This window comes from Macrobrachium rosenbergii, chromosome 37 (genome assembly GCF_040412425.1).
Source record: "Macrobrachium rosenbergii isolate ZJJX-2024 chromosome 37, ASM4041242v1, whole genome shotgun sequence".
Taxonomy (NCBI): domain Eukaryota; kingdom Metazoa; phylum Arthropoda; class Malacostraca; order Decapoda; family Palaemonidae; genus Macrobrachium; species Macrobrachium rosenbergii.
The window spans coordinates 39,942,942-39,958,903 of record NC_089777.1 but is presented as its reverse complement, the minus strand read 5'-3'; the positions used below and the strand labels follow the sequence as shown (position 1 = coordinate 39,958,903).

Genomic DNA, 15,962 nt, shown 5'->3' with positions numbered 1-15,962 from the left:
CTAAATCCATATAAGATTAAATTTATTGCATGTATTAACAACACTAAAACATACAACTACTGTGCGTGTAAAAGCAAATAACTTAACTACTAAGGAGAAATATCTTTTTTACAAAAGAATACGGTAATGAAGGCGAAGAATGATATGTGATGAGAAAGAGAGATTTGAAAATACCTAGACTGTCATGATAAATTACCTCTTCAGTAGCAAAAATAGGTGTAAGGGCACTCAAATGTCCATATGTTACAATAAACACATCAAAACTAGTATAGTTATGAGTCCTTATTCTTTAAAAAAAATCACTCTTGAAGCAGACTTCAGTAAAATTACCTCACTCTATAAAATATAAAATATTATATATATATATATATATATATATATATATATATATATATATATATATATATATATATATATATATATATATATATATATATATATATATATATATATATATATATATATATATATATATATAATATTATATCAGGCACAATTTTCAATCTTTTTAATTGCATAAAGACCACCGGGGTGCCTTAATACTGGCACCGAAATGGACATGCAGTAAGGCACTCTTATTACAGAAATTTCATTGGCTACAGTACCTGTAAGAGCAAATGAATGAGGCCAGAATGAGGGGTTAAGTTATGTATCAAATAAATGCAGTTAGAAGGATGCTTCCTCTGTAACTGTATGGCAGGTGACTATTTCATTTACAGTTATTCATGCAGTCATGAACTACTGTCTGCTGTGTACAGTTACTCAGAAGAGTCTGCCTCTAGAGACTGCTCAGTAGGGAAACTGTTTAATATAGAAGATCTAAAATTTGACATCTTTTAGATGAACATAAGGCATCTTCTAACAGACACAAATGTCACCATCATTCCACAAATAGTTTTATAGTTGTACTTCCCTTAAGCATACAGGATTACCAGTATTACCATGCCAGACCAATTGTTCAGAGCGACTGCACTTACCTACGGAGGAATAATTTTTTTTTTCAGTTTACATGATAATTAAGCAAGTTATGCATTGGTTAAAAAGCTCACTCTAATAGGTGATTCTCATCTTAACTAAAAGGAACACTGGGAGATTTACGTGAAAAAAAAATCAGAATCAATATGTACAGAGATGGTTTAAATCGACTCGATATGGGGATTGAACCTACTGTAGATCAAAACAAGATATAGGATACCGGAATATTCCAGTTTCTTCTGCTACGTCCCAAAAGTTTGGCATATTCCTCAAGATGGAAAAGTGAATAACATGTGTGATGCGTAAATTTTAAAGCAAAATTCTTACAACCTAGAGATTTACAGAACTTAAGACAGAGGCCTATAAGGAAGTTTAATTATAATTCTTGATAAATTTACAGAGCATATATACATGGTACTGAACTGTAAGAAATCGTAAAACGTAACCTGTGTTGCAGAATTAAGATACTAAAATTTTAATCTTTAATCAAGCACGAGTTAAAACATGCTATTCAAGCATCGATTTTGGAGCACGAAGAAAATATTCAGACTGTCAAGGTAAACCACCTCCAGAAGATGAACAAAATGTTTTACTAAGACAACAGCCAGATCTTATTTTGAAAGGACGTTTCTTTCCCGAAACCTTACAAATAACTGATAGTGATTTTCAGATCACGAGAATATGGCATAATTTGAAGTCAATAAGTCTTTATACTTTTCTTGTAAACCAGTAGTTCTCGTCTGATATAAGAATCTTTCGCTTAGGAGGTAAGGACCTGAATGATGTCATATCAAGTCTCTTCTCATCAATACTGATCTAAATCAAGTCTCCAATATCACTGGTGCTTATCACAAGCATTGAGTGACTACCGCAACACCACGTGGTTTCAGACACTAAGGCAGAGGAAGCACATCCCGGTTTAAGGCACTTTTTACTGCCTGAACATCACGGCCAACTGCTTGTAATATGTATGCTTCACCATGTACTAGGCATTTTCTTGGTCTTTCTTTCTTTTTTTTTCTTCCTTTCTCCTCAGTCCTCCGAATTACACAAACTTTTGACCAACTTGTCACTTACATTCTTTCATCAGCTGTGCTAACAGTTATCACTACATGTATGTGGCTTCCAGCATTATTACCTTATTCTTCGTAACATTCACTTTCAATTTTTTTGGAATGATGAAAGGTATTCATTTATAATGCTTGGAGAAAAAACTGCAGAAAATGCTGAACTTTTGCGACGTTCTGTCTGCTTTTGGAATATGAAAGTGAATAACAGAGTCGTGTAGAAAAAGTGTGCTTCCATCAAACGGTAACTGTAGTATAAACACTCCAATACACAAGCACACACAAGCAGGTAAAAAATCAACCAATCACAAAAAGGTGCTCCACTCAAACTCTGTCGCCGGCCTCCTAAAATAAGTTTTCCAGCTTTCCTTTCAGACAGAACTAGAAGAAGAATGTGGCAGAAACTACTGATGTCCTTTCTTCTGGTATCTCGGAAAATAAGAGGTGCTTCCCTTTGATGTCCCAGCTGCTAGCTGAAAATGTCATCTGTCTCTTGAAGCGTGTGTCCTCGGATTTCCTCTACGACAAAACTAAAAGAAAAGTACACGTGAAACCCCAGAAGAAGAGGAGAGGCCCTGCCAGCGTCTGAAGTCGTCGTCTGTCTCCTGAAAAACAAGTCCTCGGATTCCCTCCATGACAGAACTAGAAGAAGAATGAAGGGGAAACAACAGAAAATGTCATCCGCTTCAGAAAAGCGGGAGTGGTGCTCCCTTGTGATGTCTCAGCTGCTGATTGAAATTAGCCGCAGCTGCTGCGGCGCTGTACTGCGTCGGGTAGTGGAAGGCCGCAGCTGCAGCGGCGCTCTTCATCTCCATAGGGAAGTGCTGCCCACTCATCAGCATCTCTCCTCCGCCCATGACGGTGCTGGCCAAGAAGGAAGGTCACGGTGTGATTAGAAATACAGCAGTGATATAGAAATGATTGCAGGTAATATATAAATGGTTTAAAAATATAGATATATAAATCATCAGAGAGACTCTCGGGAATATAGAATGGCATAGAAGCTGCAAAATAAACAGATGTTATACAGAAATTTCTGTAAACATTAAACGCATGCTCCATATAAAAACACAACTAAATCAGAAAAATATAATTGTCACAGTGATGTAGAAATAAATTAATACACATAATATGGATTTATCTATAAATGTAATATAAACACATGAAAAAAAAGCTAAACACAATCTTATGTTGAAGGATTTTGCAATGTTAACCTCCTCTGGTTGTTCTGAAATTACCTGTAGTTGTCGTAGGGAATATGATGCGTGTGGTGGTGGGAGGCCCAAGAATCGGCGCCCTTCGAGTGGAGGGCGGGCGTCCAAGAGGCGGCGTCGGCGTGATGCCCGGCAGAGGAGGAAGTCAGGCCATTGGCCGTGGTGTAATCCGTCGCGGAAGACCCGTGAGTGCCGAGCAAGCTAGCCGAACCAGTGCCGGCTCCACCTGCAAGGAAGTGATATCATCAATGGGGAGTCACGCGTCTCAGTTTTACAGTACATTATTTCTAACTGCTCTGTCGAGATCTCTTAGTTATATTCTCAAACCGATAGGTTGTAACCTGTTAGGTTAGAAAGTTGAAGAAGATGGACATCTGAGTGCGAATAGACCAAAGGCAAAGGGTGAAAAGTAAATGGCAGAAAGCAATGCAGCTGTGGCCTAAGAAGGGATGCTGCTAAGAACCTTTAATAAATACTGTCTAAGTGTGCCGCTCAAGGTATACTGTAGGTGACAGGAAAACAAAGACTTAAGTAATGATGTAAAAAAATGGCAAATTGGAAAGTTTCTCCTTTCTCTACTCTTCGGCAATGGTTCATTTTCATTTTTTTAGACCTACCTAGGTTCGCCTTGTTTCCTTAGCCTAAGAAAAGGGAGATTTTTAGATAAATTAATCAAAACTTGGCTTAAACTTTATGGATGCTAATTAAGATTTACTTTATCAGTTCATTTTTCTACCTCTATCCAGTGCAATTTAAAATAGAAATTTGCAAGTTTATCTTTGCCACTTCTAATATTTCATATACAGTAAAAAACATCAAATTACATAATACTACTGGAAGTAGTATTACGTAATTTAGTAGTTACGAATGAAAACAGACTTCTCAAGGTCTTAAAGGTATAGATGATGATAAAAGAAAGATCTACATCGTTTTCGTACTGCCACCGGGTAGAGACATAGGTGATGATAGTATTAAGAGAAAGATTGTAAGGGAAGGATCACCTACAGATGTAAACACACAGGTGATAATATTAATGCTGAAAATAAACATAAACGAAGACTATTTTTCTTGGTTTAGTGATTATATGAACGCTATGATGAATCTAAACTGCTACCATCGGCAGTTTAGATTCATCATAGCGTTCGTGTAATCACTAAACCAAGGAAAACGTTCTTCGTTTATGATTATTCTCAGCATTAATACTATCACCTGTGTGTTTCCATCTGTAGGCGATTCTTCCCTTACAATCTTTCTTTTAAAACTATCATCACCTATGTCTCTACCCGGCGGTAGTACAAAACGATGTAGGTTCTTTCTTTTATCATCATCCATACAGTACCTTTAAGACCATGAGATGTCTGTTTACCCGTCAAAAGTGAAAAACAGCTTCTTCTCTTGTTTCCATTCCCAGTGGCCAAGAACATCACCTGCGGGTTTTACCTGTCTGTAGTAATGAACTGTGAGACCCCGGAGGGAATATTGAGGAGGCGTTGTTGTTGGACGACAGCATCGACATCATCTGCGTCTGGAGGTTCGTCTGTGACTGCAGGTTAGCCTGGAGGGTTCCATCCGACATGCCAGTGCCAGAACCGGTGCTACCCCCGCCGCTGCTCCCGCCTGCCGAGGTCACTTGCTGGTTCATGAGGGCCGCTCGGGACCAAGCACTGGCATCGCCTGGGGAGAGGAAAGGGAGGTGAAAGTGGTGCTCTTCAGGATTCGTAAAATGAGAGCTAGGATTTTGGTCACAAAATTGCATGGGGAAAGTGAATGTGGGGGGGAGGAGGTGTTGAGGGGAGGCCATCCTAAAACTATCCTTGCCTGCAGAGGAGTGGAGACATAAGAGGAGACTCTACTGACCTAACATGAACATCTGTATCTCGTCCGCCCTATCTCGCCAGCCCCGTGAAATGAGAGTAGGAAAGGCGTGGAGCATTACCTCCTTCAGGAACAAAAGCAACCTTACCGTGCGTCTGGTGAGCTACGGCAGCGGCTGCAGCAGCGTGGGCGTGTTCGTGATGAGCAGCGTAATGATGGGCGGAGGCGCCCATCGTCGTGGAGGGTGTAGTCGTCGCCGAGGTGATGGGTGCGGGAGCTGTGACGGGTGGGTGGAGAGTGGGCGGTAGGGAACCGGGATAGGTGGTGGTCGTCATGGCGAGGGCGTTCAGAGCCGTCACCCCCATTCCTTGGCCGGTCATCTGCTTCCGCCAGCGCGCCCGTCGGTTGCTGAACCACACCTACAAGAATTGATTGGGAGGTGAAGAGGTCATGGTTGGCAGATTCTCTGGAATTAATTTTTTTGATACAGCGACGATAAAACGGGAAAAGGTCCAAATGCCAAGATCAAAAGAAATGACCTTTCGCATACAATGTATATTTGTTTTTACTTCAGATGTGCAACTTATACATTACAACAGAAACAGCAAAAAGAGAATGCAAAATTGACGTTAATACCCAAAAGGGAAAATTCCTCATCGCATTTTCTGCCTCACTACCTAAATAAATAAAATACAAAAAATCAAAGCAAACTGAATATCAAGTCTGTCTCTGCAATATAATTTAATTAAGGATATAAAGGATGCTTTTATTAAACATATTTCAGTGATATTACAACAATTTTTAATCTGTAATATAACAAACTCTTGCTGCCGGTTGGGATATTTGTGGTTTGATCATGGTAGTCACCGGAAAATGAATGCTTACAAAAACTTTTAGAAAACTGGCTTAACAAGAAAGTTGCAACCACATCAAAAATATTTATTACCTTGCAATATACCGTAAGAGTTTAGTGTGAATGGCAATGAGTCAACATGAGGCCCGAAGAGCCAGCAGCGTGTGTCTGTTTGCGTGTGTGTGTGTGTGTGTGTATGTGTGAGACGTGTTTTGAAGGAAATGAATCACATCAGAAACACTGGGTTGACTCTTATCTCTCTGGCCCTTATTTGGTGTCTGTGTCCCCTACAGAAATTGCTTTGTTCTGGGCATTTCCCATTTGAATAATTTCATACAAGATTAGAGTGCTGCGATAATCACATGAATAAGTGGTTGATATAATATATATATATGTGTGTGTGTGTGTGTGTGTGTGTGTGTGAAATTATTATCACACCGTGATGTCAATACAATCATGAAGCTACAAATGTCGTTTAATATCCAATTCACGCTACTTCGGGAATATCCCTGATGCGGAATTATCACCGAAGGGGAATTTTTAAGTGATAAATGGATTGGTACCGCCAGGTCTCGATCCCTCGACACAGTTCCTTCTGACGACTCCAGTCGACGGTCAAACCACTGAGCCATCAAGAAATATGTGTGTGTGTGTGTGTATGTACATATGTATGTATTCTGGTATTAAACTAGTTCCCTGACAGGGATACTGGCTCCAGAGAAAAATGACACAACAGTCACTGCTGAACCGTGGATGCAGCTTTGTTTAGCAAAACTTCATCAACACTCACTGCTTCTTATACCTACGGTGAATGTTCATCAGCACTGTGTCAAACAACCCTATCGCAATACGTCATTCACATCAATTTTGCACGCATTCTCACTTTCTACCTGTTAAGGCCTTCCCTTTCCAAAAACTTTTTCACTTCATATATCCATCCCTTCCTAGGTCTTCTTCTCCTCCCTCTCAACTGTCTCTCAATTTTTTGCATATACCCTGCAACCTTTCTGGCTCCACCTACTCTGTAACTTTACCTTTTCCCTAATCCTACCATCTTCTGCTAGGTTTACTCCCAAATACTTACATGTGTGAGCCGCTTCCTTTCTCCTTCCATCCAGATCACAGTTCATTGCTTCATCTTTAAGGTTTCCATTTACCTATAAAACTGTACTATTATCCACATCTACTCTCAACGCTCTGTTCTTACAGACTTTGAAGCTCTTTTTCTTGTTCCTGCAGTTTCTCTTCACTATCCTTCTCGTAAGGGGGACAATGTCGTCCGTGCAGCCCACGTGGTGCAAAGGGTGTTTGCAGCGTCCTTTTGGTCCCTAGCTGACCCACTTTTTAGCTTTTTACTTTGCCTCCACATTCCAGTTTTCTTTTCTTTTTTGTCCAACCATTTTTTCTTAGTGCGACCGTGGAGTTTCCTCCAAATTCAACGTTATATCCCTGTACTTCATCTCCTGTATTTTCTTTATCTCTTTCTCTTGCCGTCCAACACCACAACTCTTCTTTTCTGTCTCAAGCGCTGAATGGAGAATGTGCTCCAGTGTATGGGTTAGCCTAAATTCCATAAAATCACAAATCTTCAGTCTTCCGTCAACTGTATCAACTGCAAGCATTAACTATTCCACCTCCATCAACGACTTATTTTCTGACCCCAACAACTATTCAACTACATTTAATGTACTTTCTCTGACCTGTAATATCACTCACTGAATAACGATATTGAAACCGAAGGATAGACAAAATTTGTCAGAGGGAAGGCCCTTATTTTCCCCCCTGCCCATTAATGTTCTTGTTCAAGGTAATAAGAGAGAGGAAAAACTACCCTTTCTCTTCTATGCTAGGGTTTTACTATTACTCACACACCACACATGCGCTCACACTGGCTGGTATCTTTTTCTTTTGCTTTTTCCTAGCTAGTTATATGTAATATGTGTAATTGAAAATTTATAGTCGTCAGTTTTCTTCTTATGAAATAAATCTGGATGGGAAAAGCCAGTTAACTAAATAAGAACAATAAACAATTTTCCCATAAGGAATAAATCGGGATGTGAAAACCCGGTTAACAAAATATGAGCAATGAACAATTTTCTCGTAAAGGGATAAATCAGGATGTGAAAAGCCTGTTAACAAAATATGAACAATGAACAATTTTCTCATCAGGAATAAATCGGGATGTGAAAAGCCGGTAAACAAAATATGAGCAATGAACAATTTTCTCATAAGGAATAAATCGGGATGTGAAAAGCCGGTAAACAAAATATGAGCAATGAACAATTTTCTCATAAGGAATAAATCGGGATGTGAAAAGCCGGTAAACAAAATATGAGCAATGAACAGTTTTCTCAGTAAATTGTGAAAAGCCGATTAACAGAATATGAGCAATAACCAATTTTATCATAAGGAATAAATCAGGATGTGTTAACAAAATATGAGCGATTTTTCTCAAAGGAATAAATCATGAATATGAGCAAAATAAACCAATTTTCTCCTAAGGAATAAATCAGGATGTGAAAAGCCGATTAACAGAATATGAGCAATAACCAATTTTATCATAAGGAATAAATCGGGATGTGAAAAGCCGTTTAACAAAATGTGAGTATTAAACAATTTTCTCATAAGGAATAAATCGGGATGTGAAAAGCTGGTTAACAAAATATGAGCAATAAACAATTTTCTCATAAGGAATAAATCTGTATATGAAAAGCCGGTAAACAAAATATGAGCAATACACAATTTTCCCATAAGGACTAAATCGGGATGTGAAAAGTTGATTAACAAAATATGAGCAATAAACAATTTTCTCGTAAGGAATAAATCGGGATGTGAAAAGCCGATTAACAAAATATGAGCAATAAACAATTTTCTCATAAGGAATAAATCGGGATGTGAATAGCCGGATAAAAAAACATTAGCAATAAACAATTTTCTCATAAGGAATAAATCGAGATGTGAAAAGCCGGTAAACAAAATATGAGCAATAAACAATTTTCTCATAAGGAATAAATCGGGATGTGAAAACCGTTTAACAAAATATGAGCATTAAACAATTATCTCATAAGGAATAAATCTGGATGTGAAAAGTCGGTTAACAAAATATGAGCAATAAACAATTTTCTCATAAGGAATAAATCGGGGTGTAAAAAGGCTGTTAACAAATTATGAGCAATAAACAATTTTCTCATAAGGGATAAATCAGGATGTGAAAAGCCAGTAAGCAAAATATGAGCAATAAACAATTTTCTCATAAGGAATAAATCGGGGTATGAAAAGCCGGTAAACAAAATATGAGCAATAAACAATTTTCTCATGAGGAATAAATCAGGATGTGAAAAGCTTAACAAAATATGAGTAATAAACAATTTTCTCATAAGGAATAAATCGAGATGTGAAAAGCCGGTAAACAAAATATGAGCAATAAACAATTTTCTCATAAGGAATAAATCAGGATGTGAAAAGCTGGTTAACAAAATATGAGCAATAAACAATGTTCTCATAAGGAATAAATCGGGATGTGAAAAGCCGGTACACAAAACATGAGCAATAAATAATTTTCTCATAAGGAATAAATCGGGATGTGAAAAGCCGGTACACAAAACATGAGCAATAAATAATTTTCTCATAAGGAATAAATCGGGATGTGAAAAGCCGGTACACAAAACATGAGCATTAAATAATTTTCTCATAAGGAATAAATCGGGATGTGAAAAGCCGGTTAACAAAATATGAGCAAAAAAACCGTCTTGGGTCAAAAGCAGATGAGTTTAACAACAACAAGAGCATCAGCCTAGCATCCATTACCTGTGAATACATTTGTTTTGGGACCACCATAAACCTGCCCAGAAGACTAAAGCACAAGATATGATAAGGTTTCCTTTTTTTTTAGGTTCTTTTTCCCCCCCTCAACGTTTGTATCATAATATTCTTTCATAACGTTCATGAAAAAAAAAAAGGAAGTTTAATGAATTTTAAAAATATTTTTTGGGAGAATAACGCCCTAGAAGAACATAAAAAACAAAATTTTCGACAGAAACTTCAATCATTTTTTATTCGCCATTTGTGTTGAATACCCTTTTGTGTTAAATTTTATGGCAAAGAATTTTTTCCTGACATAAATGAAACCAATGAACTTGAATGAATATGTATATTTATCTGTCAATGCACATATCTCCAATGTTTGTTTTTAGAAGTCCTATAGGCCTTCAACTGGTTCATCATGCTGTGCGCTTTTTTTCCTTCTGTTATAGCTAATAGTTTCCTTGAAAAACAGGGATGATCTGGAGGAACAGCAGCTTCTTGCTTGAAGAACTACATATTAAAACTAGAATAAGCTGATGCCTGTTACAATAGTAGGATATCGAGAACAGAAGAATTGTTCAGGAAGAAGAAGAAGAAGAAGAAGAAGAAGAAGAAGAAGAAGAAGAAGAAGAAGAAGAAGAAGAAGAAGAAGATCAACAACAACAAGAACAAGAAGATATATTTGGGCCTTATCCTACTATCATCTGGACTGTTATCTCGCCGACATAAAGATAAAAAAAGTGAAGGTGATAACGTGAACTCAAAAATAAAAGTAAAATCTTGTTATCTGATAAAATTACGGCTCAAAACATTGCAAATCTTGCTATCAACGTCTAACAGACGATAGCAAGAGCACCTAAAAATCAGAGGTAAAAAATTCCAAATTATTCGAAGGTACAAAGGCACGTACAAAAAATCACGGAAATATAGCGCTACCGACATAAATGGATTCTCATAGTTGATAGGGGTACACAATAAAAAATTGATAATAATCTGAAGGTAGGCTATACAAACTCTGAAAGAAATAAATATTGCGCTATCAGCAGTAATGGTCGTCTCACAGTTGATAACAGAATCATAATACAAGGATTAAAAAATCAATGCACAGGATTATCCCAAAACCCCAAACTATAAATTCAAACTGCAGATCACTCAAACAAGCATGACTCGCGTCGACCCATAAATCGAATTAGCACAGTAATTACCATCAGCCATTCGCTGAATACGCTAAGTGTCTAAAGAAACCTGATACTGCCCTGATATTCCTTATAGGTTTCACTCCCTTCCCTTCGCCCCACTCCCCACTGCCTCATTTGGAATGACAGTGGGCAGTGTTAATATGAACGACTTCTATCTATGATTATTACCCTTGGTGACATATCATCTGCCTGTTTGTCTGCCCTCGGGTTTTTTGGTATTTTTATATATCTTTTGAATCCATAAATTCCAATAGATCAACCACTACTTTTGTAGGAGGGTTCAGGAACCAACTGCTCATGTTTTATGGATGTAGCAGGGTAATCATATTGTCCTTTGGTCTTTCGGGAGGACGTTGGAATATTCTGCTGCTAAGGTTTTATTACGCCGATTATGGGATCATTTCTCACTTGCATTTCCATTCAGTAAACGTCGATGGAACTTGCAACAAAGGTAGCCGTCTTGTGCGTGGGACAACCGGTCACAATTTTGCTCGAAAGCAAAATAAATACCTATGTTTTTAATTCAGCACTATTGCTACGACAGGAGATTTATCAAAATTTCTCTCTGAGCGTTCTTGTTTTCACTGAAAATTAACACTGTTACAGAAATTAATTTTTTCAACTTTTCGATAGCATCATACCATTAGATGTCTTAACGAGTGGGAAAGGTATATAAGTATATGGAAACGTTCATGGAAATATAGACAACCTCTCAAGCTCATAACGTGACATATGCATATTTTGAAGAACAAAGTATCACTGTCTAAAATTCTACCCGTAGAATGAACCTTTTACGCAAGTTTTCTGTAGATATTTACACAAATAAATGATATTAATAATAATGAAGACTATGCTGAAGATTCACATTCATTAAAAATGAGGATAAATGAGACCCTTTGCTTGTGCAATAAATACTGGTATGATGGTTGAAATTTCTACCGGTATATCATGCCTTAATGCACATGAAAATGGTCTCATTTACCGTCAATAATAATAATAATAATAATAATAATAATAATAATAATAATAATAATAATAATAATAATAATAATAATAATAATACACACCAGACCACTTCACAAATTGATTGGTTGTTTAGTTCATTTTTTCGTAAACTAGTTTGCAATGAGGTATTTTCTCTCGACTGATTTTGGAACACACAAAATAGATTTCTACAAGAACAATACCTTGTCCATTGATAAGAAATTTTTTACAGTCATTTTAATGAGAACTAAAATAATACTAGTTGAAGTAGTTATGCAAGCAAGTACTAGAAACGTGCAAGTACTTTATTGATGGAAAATTTAAAAGTTGCCAAAAAAGAGAAACTTGTTCTCAAGAACTGTCTAAATATAAAAAAAGTATAGATAGCATATGATGAAAAGGGGAGATAAATGTCCTTAGAGATTTACATTAGGCCTTCGCAACTCCAGGTTATAGTATGCCTAACGAATAAGAACTGTACCAACACAACGCCATTTATAACTGCTGTCAGTTATATATGAAATGGCGGTGTGACGAAATGTTATTGTAACGCTCATTACAAAATACTGCCACTGTTTCTGTTATGAGGAGATTTTAAGAAGGATTTTATACCAATATTATGCTAATTAATTTTTTCACTCATTTATGTTCATCACGCTTGCGTAAGCTCAAACGTATCTTGTATACATACATATGTATATCTATACACACACACACACACACACACACACACACATATATATATATATATATATATATATATATATATATATATATATATATATATATATATATATATCATGCACTGATGAAACCTGCAACAGGCCTTAGGATTGTGGATGCAAATGGTAATGGATAACAGCAAAACGTAAGAAATAACGAAGAAGGAAAGAACGAAAGAAATAATATTCAGTAGAAATTACATCGACATTCGAAGCACTGGTCAAGCTTTATAGTAAAGGTTCGCGTGGCAGTCAAATCAAAACGATTTTTAGAAAAAACGAAACGTAACCTAACCCAGCCTAACTTACGTACCTTGTAAGTAATTTCATTACTAAGCCCCAGGATGAAGATGGATATCAAAACTTAAGAATGAACACCTTAAATGACGCAATGCTGGGTAGCTAGAATACATTTTACGGAAGTAAGTAATAAATTATACTATAATAAAAATTAGATTCTGCGGGAACATAGACAAGTTTGTTGCTAGATTAAGGAATGAGCTTCAATAAAAAAACGAATAAAGAATAAACTTATGCAAAATAAAGAAGTGACTGGGGTTATCTGACGTCTTTGATAGAATAAGTTTTCCCAATAAGAATAAGAAGAATTCTTCAAACCCGAAGAGCTATGGATATGAGAACACAGGAAGTGCAATCCTTGTATGTGTCTCTCAGTACATCACAATTGTTAGAATCAGGATTTTATCAGTGTGCTAGTAGCAACATAAGTAGCATCAGTAGTAGTAGTATTGTAGCATTAGCAACAGAGACAACGTTAGTATTACTATCATTTTTAGTAGTAGTTATGTCATCGTAGAAGTAGAGGTGGTAGAAGCGTACAACAGTCTTAACATCATGAATAATGGTGGTAACAGCAGGAGCAATAGTGATTGTAGAAACGGAATTAGCAGCATTAAGACGTAACATCTATAACCATGATCTCTATATTAATGTCGTGGTAAATGTAATCCCGGTGGTAGAGTAGTATCAGTATAAGTAGCAGTTGTAGTAATTGTTGGTCGTGGCATTATAAGTATCATAAGTAAGAAAAAATTTCAATGGATAAGCTATCTTGAAAGGACAGACGGCAGTCAGTGTCAGAGGAAATACTGTATGGAGAAATGCAAGAGCAAAGGAGAGAATACTACATGAGGAAAGGCAAAGAGGGAACAGCAATTTGAGAAACTTCCTTCAAACCACACTGTGAAGTGGAATCTATCAGCGCAAAATAAATGACTGGGAAGAAGGCGCCCAGGGCCAAAGAAGTCTCTGGAGACAGGCAGAGGGCGTTGGTGTTGGCGGGAAGAGGTGGACATGGTCTCAGGAGGAAAGGCGTGTAAGACACCGTAATTTGGGTGTACACCATGAGCAGTAATGCTCGTTGATGTTACAGAAGTAGTACTAGTAGCAGTAATATTATTGTCAGTAGTAGATGTGTAGCAGTATTAGCAGCATCGATAGTATATCTTAATCGTGTCAAAGTGTTATAAGTATTGATAGCACTGGTAACAGTAGTAATATTACAGGTAGAGACAGTATTAGTAGTAAAAGACTGTTATATTCGGTGCTAGTATAAAAGCAGCACTTGTGCTAGTTTTATTTAAAAAAAACATTATACGCAAATAACTACTGACAGTCTTAGTAAAAGCATAAGCGATGACGCTGGTAGTGGCACGTTACTACCATTAGCAACATTGTCAGCAACAGCAGTGTTAGTAGCGACAGCAAAATGCAAGAAGTATTGGAATAATATCGAAGCTTGATAGGTAGTAACAGCAGCAATATTAGCAGCAGTAGCAGCATTATACGCAACGGCAGAAATGGTAGCAATAAGAGCATTTTGAGAAGCGACGGTATTAGTAGCAGTAGCAGCATCATACGAAGTGACAATATTAAGAGCAAGAGCAATACTATAAATAATGACAAGATTATTTTTAGTAAAGCATCATGAGAAGTGACAATATAAACAGAATAGCTGCGATCACAAACAGCTATATATATTATTATCATTAAGGGTGATAATTTCATAAGTACAGGAAGCAAGAGTAGTTTCTGCAGCATTAAAAGTAGTAAAAGTATTAGCAGCAGTAATAGTTTTACAAGAAGCGACAGTACTAGTACCAGCAGCAGCATGGTTAGCAGTGACACTACTAGTAGCACTTATAGTGTTATAAGAAGTGACAGTACGAATGACACTAGTAGTACTAAAAGTAGTGACAGAAGAATAGTAAAAAGTGACAGTGTTAGTAGCAGTAAGACTATTATAATTAGTGGCAGTACTTAGCCATTAACCGTATTAAAAGGAGTGATAGCATTAGTAGCATCAGCAGCATTATTAATAGTGACAGTACTATAGTAGTATCACTAATAGTATTATAAGTACTGACAGTACTAACGGCAGTGGTAGTGTTAAAAGTAGAAAGCAGAGACAATAATCAGTAGCAAAAGCAGCCATGCAAGTCGTGACAGAGCTAGTAGCAAGAGCAACTGTATGAGCCGTGATAACGTTGACAGCCTTTTCACATCGCCCTGCCCTCCTCCTCCCCCCTCAACCCCCCCACTCCCTTACCTGAACCCTGGCCTCAGTGAGCTTTGTCCTCTGGGCCAGTTCCTCCCTGGTGTAGACGTCCGGGTACTGGGTCCTCTCGAAGGCCCTCTCCAGCTCTTCCAGCTGATCGGCGGTGAAGGTGGTGCGCGCCCTCCGCTGCTTCCTCTTGATGGGGATGCCCGGCTCGCTCTCCGTGTCGCTGTCGGAGATGCTGCCTCCCCCTGCAGGAAAGTTCAACACGCCTCGGTCACCATCTGCGGTCGTGTGGAGAACTTAGGATAACCAAGAGATGCTAAGGGAGGTGTTACAGTGGGTAGTTGGGATGCTAAAGGTTAATTGCTTTATCTATCCATCTATCTATCTATCTATCTATCTATCTATCTATCTATCTATATATATATATATATATATATATATATATATATATATATATATATATATATACATACATACATACATATATACATACATACACACATACATACATACATACATATATATATATATATACATACATATATATATATATATATATATATATATATATATATATATATATATATATATATATATATATATATATATATATATAGACACCAAACAATAAGGCGGACAGAAATACTCTTGAATAGTCATTTGATTACATGTTTATTCCCAACGTCTCATAATCCATGATTCTCTGCCCGTCTTCCCGTTTGATGTCTGTATTCGGGCATTCCTGTCCCTTGTCCCTTGCTCATTGGTGTGTGTGTGTGTGTGTGTGTGTGTTATGTGTGTGTGT

At 37.2% G+C, this 15,962-nt stretch overlaps 2 protein-coding genes across 4 annotated transcripts in view; one reads left to right on the top strand and one right to left on the bottom strand.

The window, feature by feature from the left end:
• LOC136825517 (lactosylceramide 1,3-N-acetyl-beta-D-glucosaminyltransferase A-like) overlaps window positions 1-266 on the top strand; it is a 74,588-nt gene extending 74,322 nt beyond the window's left edge. Inside the window, exon 6 of the mRNA XM_067082090.1 lies at window positions 1-266. This exon is cut by the window's left edge and continues 852 nt beyond it. The gene's annotated coding sequence lies outside the window, so the exon portion shown is untranslated.
• Window positions 267-492: 226 nt separating this feature from the next.
• LOC136825515 (protein gooseberry-neuro-like) overlaps window positions 493-15,962 on the bottom strand; it is a 162,076-nt gene continuing 146,606 nt past the window's right edge. For 2 of the 3 annotated variants that reach the window (XM_067082086.1, XM_067082088.1), the window contains 5 exons: window positions 15,203-15,435; window positions 5,220-5,490; window positions 4,697-4,930; window positions 3,281-3,482; window positions 493-2,906 (listed from right to left, as the gene is read on the bottom strand). In XM_067082086.1, coding sequence (XP_066938187.1) covers window positions 2,729-2,906; window positions 3,281-3,482; window positions 4,697-4,930; window positions 5,220-5,490; window positions 15,203-15,435 — 1,118 coding nt within the window. In that variant the 3' untranslated portion in view covers window positions 493-2,728. The remainder of the gene's footprint in view (window positions 2,907-3,280; window positions 3,483-4,696; window positions 4,931-5,219; window positions 5,491-15,202; window positions 15,436-15,962) is intronic. The other variant, XM_067082087.1, reaches the window with a different exon arrangement.